Source organism: Bombina bombina, unplaced genomic scaffold (assembly GCF_027579735.1).
Source record: "Bombina bombina isolate aBomBom1 unplaced genomic scaffold, aBomBom1.pri scaffold_2336, whole genome shotgun sequence".
Lineage (NCBI taxonomy): Eukaryota > Metazoa > Chordata > Amphibia > Anura > Bombinatoridae > Bombina > Bombina bombina.
Window position 1 is genome coordinate 19,308 of NW_026511849.1, and position 10,693 is coordinate 30,000.

Below are 10,693 nucleotides of genomic sequence, written 5' to 3' on the forward strand. Positions count from 1 at the left end.
ATATATATATATATATATATATATATACATGTATATATACACATATGTATATATATATTTTTAAACATGTATATGTATATAGATAAAATATATATGACAAAGCCATTTTCATGGGAGAACAGCTGTAATGCTAGATCCTTTAACATATTTGTCTTGAGAAAGGCCCAAAAATGGGCCAAAATGCCGACAATCAAACTGTTATCTCTTTGAATTGGAAATAAAAACTTATTGATGTAAAAATCCTGTGAGTGCCCTCCTAAGAGAAGAAATAGATAAATGTGTATATATACATATAATATATTTATGTGTGTGTATATATATATATATATATATATATTCTGTATACAGGTAACCCTCAGTTTATGCCGGGGTTAGGTTCCAGAAGGAATGGTTGTAAATCGAAACCATTGTAAATTGAAACCCAGTTTATAATGTAAGTCAATGGGAAGTGAGGGAGATAGGTTCCAGGCCCCTCTGAAAATTGTCATAAGTAACACCTAATACATTATTTTTAAAGCTTTGAAATGAAGACTTTAAATGCTAAACAGCATTATAAACCTAATAAAATAATCACACAACACAGAATATATAATTAAACAAAGTTAAATAAACAAAAACATTTGCTAAACAGCATTATAAACCTAATAAAATAATCACACAACACTGACTTCACTTGCATTTTTCTGCAAACAGTTCTTTCTATGCATTCCAATCTGGACTGCATTTATAGACGGGAATAACTTGTTCCTTTTAAATCTGCTCTATAGCTCAAGTCTGGTTAAACTGATTAATTTCAGCTTGCTTGGCTTTGCTGCAAGCACACGGCTACTCATATATATATATATATATATATATATATATATATATATATATATATGTGTTAGTCCACAGATAAATACACACACACATATATATATATATATATGTACACACACACACATATATATATATATATACACATACATATATAAATATACATATATATATATATATATATATATTATTCATACATATTTATCCAAGAATTTGATGAGTGGTGACGTACTGCCCTTGAAATGCTACAAGTGGAGCGCATGCGCGGCTGTTATTTCATATCGGACAGCTGACGGGACGTCACCTCCGTTTGCTAGTCTGATAAGTTTTACTATTCCGATAGAACGCTTGTGTACAAACTGTGCTACGACCCGGAAGCAGAAACACCTGAGATTTCTTCTTCCTGGTCGTAGCACAGTTTGAATCGTTAGCTAGTAGCAGCGTTTTTATATGTTCCCTTTTTTCTTAAAGTTATAACGCCTATGACAGTTTTGTCGGGTTATTAAACTACCTGAGCACTATGTCAGGAGACCGTGCGGGAGGAAAAATAATTACTTCTCTTGAACAAAGTTGATAGAAAAGCGCACTGCGTGACAACTGCATGACATACGACCCCCACTTATATACTATCAGGACTCTGGGGGCCCTCACTGAATTAAGCCAGGTGACGCTCCTATTCACACACTTTTGTTGTCGCAGAGACTGTGTTGTTAATGAAGCACTTAAACTGCAATATACATCTTTATTACACCTTGATAAAATAGGGCTATTAGCAACACACAGGACTTATAAATTGTTCGTACTTTTTCCAATGAGAATTGTTGCAAAATATTCTGTATAGCTAAAACTGACTATGATGCTGCCTACATTTGGATGCCTAGCTCTGTAGTAATGGGATTTGTTAGAGACTCCTGTGGTTTGGTGGCAGTGGAACATGGTACAAATGACCACAAAATATGAGTATTGCCTTATTGATGAATAGGGTAAATGCTCTTTAAATCTAGAGCTTATGTATACTCATGAGCCTCTTGTTTACCTTAAAACTGTAACCGTAAGAATGTATACACTTTGGTCTGCCAGAATTGGATTTGTAGACTGTTTACATTACAGTGATTCTCAGCCAGTGTGTTTGAGACGCACTACTAAGAATAAGGTTGGAGGAAAAACATTTGGTAAGATGGATGATCAGTTTGTGAGGAGTAAAAATGATAATTAGATGCATTATTTAGCATTAAACCTGGGCATGACAAACCTAAACTGCAAATTGTGTTTAACCCTCACCCCACAATTCGCTTGTTCCATGCTGCTTTAAAGGGACAGTAAACCCCCTAATAAATGTTCATGATTCAGATAGAGCATACCATTTTCTAATTTACTTCTATTATCAAATTTGCTTCATCCTTTTGTTATCTTGTATTTCACTACTGCCAGCTCTCTAAACACCTCTAGTTAGCTAATCACAAGAGACAAATATGTGCAGACACCACTCAACAGCTAGCTCCCACTAGTGTAGGGTGTATGTGTATTCTTTTTCAAAAATGGATCCCAAGAAAACAGCACATTTGAAAATAGAAGTGAATTTAACCCCTTAAGGACCAGCGACGTACCCTGTATGTCGCTGGCCTTTTTTGGGGACTTGATTGTTTTATAGCACGGTCTTGCCACCATCGTTGAGACTGCTCTATTCCACTAAGCCTGCTGGAGGGAGGGAATTAATAGCGTGTTCTTGCTAGACTTGTGCTATTATGTCCTGAAAAAACCCTTAACGACCAGTGACATACAGGGTACATTGTGGTCATTAAGGGGTTAAAAGTGTCTTAAAATTACATGCTCTATCTAAATCAAGCAAGTTTATTTTTGACTTTTCTATCACTTTAACTGCGATGGGCTTTAGCGCCGTTAAGACGGAATGAAATGTATTAGCCGCTTCCTAAATGGGATGGAGGGCGTGGCTAGCATCATAGGCACTCCCCTTGAACCGATCCCATCTTTGAAATCCCACAATTGTTTACATTTTTACTTATTTGTCAAATAACTCCAGCAGGAAGTGGTTAAAGGGATATAAAACCCCATTTTTTTCATGTTTCAGAAAGAATATACAATTTTCAACAACTTTCCAATGCACTTTTCATCACATTTTCTTTGATTTCTTCTTATCTTTTTATTGAAAATCAGGAAGATAAGTTTAGGAGTGTGCACATGTCTGCAGCAGTTTTGCAACAATCTTATACATTAAGAAGAGCATTAAAGGGCAGCAATATTTTCTTTCATGTAGTGCCCCAGACATGTGCACACTATCTATTCAACCCAGAATAACTTGAGAACGAAGCATATTGTATGATAGAAGTGAATTGAAAACATTTTTAAAACTGTATTGTCTATCTGAATCATGAAAGATTTTTTTTTTGGATTTCATGCCCCTTTAATTTGTTGTAGTGTTGCTTAAAAACCCAGTTTTATGCATAGATGAATTATACAGTAAAATTATGTTTTTAAACTTAGAATTTAACATTTTAATACAAGAAATACTTTTTGTGTTAAAGTGAAGGTAAAAATTGCAGAATCCTTTTTCATTATCTTTTCAGTTGAATAATTCCCCGACTGGCCGCCCTCTACAAATGTCTCCCCCCCCCCCTAAAGTTTACGTTTTTGCCTCTATCTAATTTGCAGGAATACGGGATGGATGCACTCTCATCTCATCTTCTCCCCCCCCCCCCCCCCTTGCCATATGTTGGATGGAGGTGAAAACATCACCATGTGGTAAAAAAACATTTGTGGAGGGCGGCCGGTGGTGGAATAATCTAACTAATAGAAGTTATTGAAAAAAATGATAAATGAAAGTTCTATTAAAATAAGTTAGATTTGGGATTTACTGTTATATAGTTGTAACTTTACTATCACTTTAAGGTTTTTATTATTTTATTGCGATTTTTAGATTTTGATACAGATTAAATTTGTTAAAATGTAAGAGCATATTTTATTCTGACAATATTAGATTACTATTTTTCTTTTTCTCTAAAGTTTTTAATGTGATTTATATTTGTTGCTCTCATATTGTGCTACATGTTTTTTAACCTGAGACTAAATTGTAACATGCTTTGTGTTATGCTGTTTCTGTGTAACACATTTTTAGAACGATTTCATTGTAATGTGTGTGTTCATTTAAAAAAAAAAAAAAAGTGGTTGTGTGTATGTATGTGTATATATATATATATATATATATATATATATATATATATATATACATTTTAGCTTTTGTACTTTTGCAAAATAGCTTTTTGACTTTGCAGAAAAAAAATGTTTGTTCTATACTACGATTAATAAACATTTTCCCTCTTGTTTTGTGATAGTAAAATGAAGTAATGTTTATGATGGATCATGACGCTCCTACAATCAGACCTCGAAGAATTCAGAACCAAAATGTTATCCACAGACTTGAACGACGAAAGATCTTTTCTGGGAAGCCTGGATCCCATTGGCATCAAGTTCGTATTTTCCATCAGAATGTCTTTCCTAATTTCACAGTGGTTAATGTGGAAAAGCCACCTTGCTTCTTACGGAAATTCTCACCAGATGGAAGATATTTTATAGCATTTTCCTCAGACCAAACCTCTTTGGAAATCTATGAATATCAAGGTTGTCAGGCCGCTGAGGATCTCTTGCATGGCTATGAAGGAGAAATCTTGTCTAGCTCAAATGATCAGCGGTCTGTGAATATTCGTGGACGGCTCTTTGAGCGTTTCTTTGCACTGCTCCACATCACCAATGTGGCTTCCAATGGAGAACACTTAAATCGCGAGTGCAGTTTATTTACAGATGACTGTCGTTATGTTATTGTTGGCTCTGCTGTATATATTCCTGAGGAACCTTATCCACCTTTTTATGAAATCTACCGTAATAGTGAGTCTGTAACTCCAAACCCAAGATCCCCTCTGGAAGATTACTCTTTGCACATCATTGACCTTCATACTGGCAAACTCTGTGACTCAAGGACCTTTAAATGTGACAAAATTATACTCTCTCACAACCAAGGACTTTACTTATACAAAAATATTCTGGCAATTCTGTCTGTACAGCAACAAACTATTCATGTTTTTCAAGTAACTCCAGAAGGTACTTTTATTGATGTTCGGACAATTGGTAGATTCTGTTATGAAGACGATCTCTTAATATTATCAGCTGTTTACCCTGAAGTACAACGAGAAACTCAAACAGGAATGGCAAATTTATACAAAGAACCTTTCATAAACTCTCTGAAGCACAGGCTGCTGGTATATTTATGGAGAAGAGCAGAGTGGGATGGAAGTGCTATAGCAAAAAGACGTTTCTTCCAATATTTTGACCAGCTCAGACAGTTGCGAATGTGGAAAATGCAGCTTTTGGATGAAAATCATCTTTTTATTAAGTACACTAGCGAGGATGTGGTTACTCTCCGAGTCAACGATCCATCACAGGTACAGGTATATAGAAATTATATATATATTTCTCTAAATTTGTGTTCTTACAATTTGTGTCTCTTTTAATTGGTTATTTATTTTAAGTGATTAATTTATATACTAGATTGGTTTTTCTAGCTAATATTTAAAGGGACAGGAAACCCCAAAATTTTCTTTCACAATTCGGGTGGAACATACAATTTCAAATAACTTTCTAATTTCCATCTATTATCACATTTGCTTCATTCTCTTGTTATCCATTGCTGAAGAAACAGCATTGCATTCCTGGCAGCTAGCTGAACACATCTAGTTGTCCAATCACACGAGACAAATGTGTACAGGCACCAATAAGCAGCTAAGTCCCACTAGTGTAGGATATGTGTGTATTCTTTTTCAACAAAGCACATTTGAAAATAGAAGTGCATTTAAAAGTGTCCTAAAATAACATTCTCTATTTGAATCATGCAAGTTTTAATTTTGACTTTCCTATCCCTTTTAAAGCACTTTTAAATTAATACATGTTAAAATAATCTGTTCTTACTTTGTGCTGAAGTGTGTGACATACAAAACTAACATACAGTGAACTTGATCAGTGGTGCTGTAATTGGTTTTCTATTCAGTATATACAACTTGACAAGATATTTTCTGGTCTGTTAAAGGGACTATGAACCCAAAATTTTTCTTTTGTGATTCAGATAGAGCATGCAATTTTAAGCAACTTTCTAATTTACTCCTATTATCAAATTTTTTTCATTCTCTTGGTATGTTTATTTGAAAAGCAAGAATGTAAGTTTAGATGCCGGGCCATTTTTGTTGAACGTGGGTTGTCCTTGCTGTTTGGACAGCACCAATAAAGAAGTGCTGTCCATGGCCTGAACCAAAAATTTTCTGGCTCCTTAGCTGAGATGCCTTCTTTTTCAAATAAAGATAGCAAGAGAACAAAGAAAAATTGATAATAGAAGTAAATTAGAAAGTTGCTTAAAATTACATGCTCTGTGTGAATCACGAAAGAAAAACTTTGGGTTCAGTGTCCCTTTAATACAATTTGCTTTTAAAAGAGCAAGAAATAGTTTGTAGTGTACCAAAAGTTAGGTTTGAAATATGGAGATGTTGCTTTTGTCAGCCAAACATTGGAAGTAATCCTTTTTTTTTTTTTTTTTTTTTTTAATTTTTATTGACCAGTGGGCAATTTTCATTACTTTACACTTGCGCAACATTTGTTTGAGTCATGTGCTTTCCATGGGCGTATATGACATTGTCTCTAAAGTCGAAGTGTAATTATCTAAATATTTCCACTCTACAGATCTCACTGTTTTTTTCTTGCAGCTTCAAAGGTTGTGTGCTTTTATCAAAATACTCCAAACACTAATTACTTTGAAAGGAAAACCTATGTTCAGGTTAGGAAGCAGCGGTCTGATGACCGTTGCTTGATAAATACTGACTGCAGGTTCTTTTGTAAGGACCTGCAGTCGTAGGGGGGCAAACGGCTTGATAAATCGAGCCCTATGCTGTATATTAGCAGATCCTTCCATTTTTTTTTCTTGTTCTGTATGCCTTTTTTGAAAATGTTAAATAAAAATTATATACCACTAGAAATTAATAATTAATCATGAAATTATGTGAGGTGAACTATCTCCAGTTTGTAAGGTTAATCATTCATATGCGATCAACCTTTCAGCTGTACATTATTGGAACAAGAAAAATAATTATTGCCTTAATAATAATAATTTAGTTTTATTTAAAGGCACAGTAAACCCCATAATTTTCTTTCATGATGTGGATAGAACATACAAGTTTAAAGGGACACTCAAGTCAAATTAAACTTTCATTATTCAGATATATCATGCAATTTTAAACAACTTTCCAATGTACTTCCATTAACAAAATGTGCACAGTCTTTTTATATTTAAACTTTTTGAGTCACCAGCTCCTACTGAGCATATTCTATTGTCTGTTATTTTTAACTTCTTACCCTGAATCAAATTTTTCCAATTGGCCTTTTGACTGTCTTTTATCAGGTCATTACCTAATTTATTGTATTCAGCTGAATGCTCTGGCCTATAAATTTAACACTGCTATGGGGAAAGCAATGCAGGGTTTAGCAATGTAGGTTAGATAGCAATAGTGTAAGATCATCTGTTCACATCTCTTAAATAAGTGAGGCACACCAAATTATACAAGAATTAAACATTTATAAGTGAGGCACCACAAATTATACAAGAATTAAACAAGGATTGGACAAGGAATAAGGCAAGTTCTGTTTTAATACTGAATTTTATACACTGTCTGATTATTTTGTAAAAAAATGCACAATATATTATCCCTTTTTCCCACCTTTTGTCTGTTTAACAAACTATTTTACTCAATTACTCCTTACACCTTACCACCTGCACTGCTCATTAGCGCTTCTCTCTTAACCTCACCTTGCTTTTGTATTCATGAACTTCACACATTCCTAAAGACTCTCTCTCCCCTTTGCAACTCTGCATCTCATGTCATTCTCCCTCTTGCTCATACTAGCTGCTGGCGACATCTCCCCTAATCCTGGTCTCCCACAACTTCCTTGCCCTGCACACCCATGGGTGCCCTTCAATAGACTTCAAAAACAAAACTCTGGTAACCTTAATCTTATTCCTCTTGCATCTTAAGCCACCACCCCCTTCACTTGTGCACTATGGAGCTCTTGCTCTGTTTGCAACAAACTCACTTCTATCCATGACTTCTTTATCTACCACTCTCTGTCTTCTGGCTCTCACAGAAACGTGGCTCTCTCCTTCAGACACTGCTTCCTCTGCTGCACTTTCACATGGGGGTCTCCACTTCAGCCACACTCCTAGGTCTGACAATAGACAAGGAGGTGGTGTTGGTATTTTACTTTACTCTCGTTGCACCTTTCAACAAATACAGCCTTTCTCTTCACTCACATTTTCTTCATTCGAAACACACGATTAGCTTATTCTCTCCTCTCTATACGCGTTGCAGTCATATACCGCCCCCCTGGCTCCGCGACTCTATTTCTAGATCACTTTGTCGCCTAGCTAACTTACTTCCTTTCCCCAGATACCCTTACCCTCATTCTCGGTGACTTCAACCTCCCTGTTGATAATCCCACTGCCGCCTCTGCAAAACGACTTCTGCAACTCACTTCCTCTTTCGGCCTGTCACAATGGACTGACTATCCCACTCACAAAGATGGTCACTCCCTTGATCTGATTTTCAGTTATCGATGCACTATCTGAAACTTCACAAACTCACCTTTTCCTCTTTCTGACCACCACCTCCTCACTTGTACCATCACCTCCCTCCCTACAACTCTCCCTCCTTCTACCCCTCACACTAAACTAAACAGAAGAATCAAGTCATTAGATCAGCAACAGCTCGCTAGCTCTCTCGAACCTCTTCTCTCTTCCATCCCTTCCTGTCCTGATGAATCCATCTGCCACTATAACTCCACCCTTACATCGGTCCTTGATAACCTGGCCCCACCATAACTCAGAAAACATACACTCATGCTCAGCCCTGGCATACTCCTCTGACATGGTACCTACGCAGATGTTCCCGTACTGCTGACAGACACTGGAGGAAATCTCGGAGTTCTGCTGACTTTCTTCACTATAAGTTCATCTTGAACTCTTACTATTCTGCCCTTAATCAAAATAAGCAACATTACTTCTCTACTCATATCTCTACTCTTTCTTCAAACCCAAAACGTCTGTTCTCCACATTCAATACTCTTCTCCGCCCACCCCCACCACAACTTTTCTCTCAGCCCAAGACTTTGCCAGCTACTTCAATAACAAAATCAACTCCATCAGAAATGAAATCCGCTTTCAACATACTACCGGTCTCCCACCCCCTCAAAAGCCCACAATCATCCAAAACCCACATAGCCATAAAATTTAGCTGTTTTGCCCCTGTTACAGAGGATCAAGTTTCTGCCCTTATACTATCCTCTCACCTCACTACCTGTCCCCTCGATCCATCCCCTAACAACTACTCCCCTCCCTCTCTTCTCCCTTACCCCTATACTCACACACATCTTCAACCTCTCCCTCAGCACTGGTATAGTTCCCACATCTCTTAAACTTGCATTAGTCACACCTATCTTCAAAAAAACCTTCTCGATCCAACCTCCCATTCCAACTATCGCCCTATTTTCCTAATACCTCTTGCTTCAAAGCTTCTTGAAAAGCTAGAATATGCGCGTCTATCCCATTTCCTTACGTTAAACTCCCTCCTTGACCCACTGCAATCTGGATTTCGCCCCCTTCACTCAACAGAGACCGCAATTGTTAAGGTTACCAACGACCTACTTACAGCAAAATCAAAAGGCCACTTTTCTCCACTTATCCTCCTTGATCTGTCTGCAGCCTTTGATACTGTCGACCACCCTCTTTTGCTCCATATCCTCCAATCCTTAGGCATCTGTGACACCGCTCTCTCTTGGTTCTCTTCCTATCTGTCTAACCGTACCTTTGGTGTAGCCTTCTCTGGGGCATCCTCTGCCCCGTTACCTCTTTCTGTTGGGGTACCGCAAGGTGCTGTCCTTGGTCCCCTTTTCTTCTCAATCTACACGTCTTCACTAGGTTCCTTAATAAAGTCCCACGGGTTTCATTATCATTTGTATGCAGACGATACCCAAATCTACCTCTGCACCAGAACTATCTCCTTCCTTGCTAACCTGTCTCACTAACTGTCTCTTTCATATCTCATCTTGGATGTCCTCTCACTACCTCAAGCTAAATCTCTCCAAAACTGAGCTCCTTATTTTCCCTCCTTCTTCCAAAATCTCCACCCCCCCATGTCTCTATAACTGTTTTAACTCCATCATTACCCCAACCTCACATGCCCGATGTCTTGAGGGTCACACTTGACTTAGATCTTTCTTTCACTCCTCACATTCAGTCCTTGGCTAACCACTCTCTCATCCTTTCCCGCCTCGACTTCTGCAACTCTATCCTCTCTGTTCTCCCTAGCTGCCGCCTAGCTCCTTTACAATCCATAATGAATGCCTCTGCCAGGCTCATCTTCCTTGCATGTCGCTCTTCATCTGCCGCACCTCTCTGCCAATCCCTTCACTGGCTTTCTCTTGCCTCCAGGATTAAACACACAACTCTCACTCTGACACTCAAAGCCCTCAATTGCATTTCTCCCCCCTACATCTCGGACCTTGTCTCCAGATACTCTCCCTCCCGTCCCCTCCGCTCATGATCTCCTACTCTCCTCCTCCTCTCTTGTTACCTCCTCACATTCCCGTCTACAAGATTTCTCCAGACTGGCTCCCATCTTATGGAACTCTCTGCCTCGCTCCACAAGAATCTCCCCTAGTTTTAAAAGCTTCAAGTGCTCCCTGAAGACTCTACTATTCAGGGACGCTTACAACCTACACTAACCTTCCTATTTCCACTTCTACCCCCTAAAACCCCATAGCATGTAAGCCTATG

The 10,693-nt window shown here is 37.7% G+C and overlaps 1 protein-coding gene across 2 annotated transcripts; it reads left to right on the forward strand.

Annotated features, from left to right (window-relative positions):
* The first annotated feature begins 1,211 nt into the window (after nt 1-1,211).
* On the forward strand, nt 1,212-5,949 carry LOC128643971 (DET1 homolog). Of its 2 annotated transcripts, none has more exons than XM_053696737.1 (2): nt 1,212-1,985; nt 4,164-5,949. In XM_053696737.1, exon 2 carries the CDS (start codon nt 4,176-4,178, stop codon nt 5,334-5,336), a length of 1,161 nt encoding a protein of 386 aa, XP_053552712.1. In that variant the 5' UTR covers nt 1,212-1,985; nt 4,164-4,175; the 3' UTR covers nt 5,337-5,949. The 2 variants fall into 2 exon arrangements, with proteins under 2 accessions (XP_053552712.1, XP_053552713.1); XM_053696738.1 differs by having other exon boundaries at nt 1,212-1,477.
* Nucleotides 5,950-10,693: the final 4,744 nt, after the last annotated feature.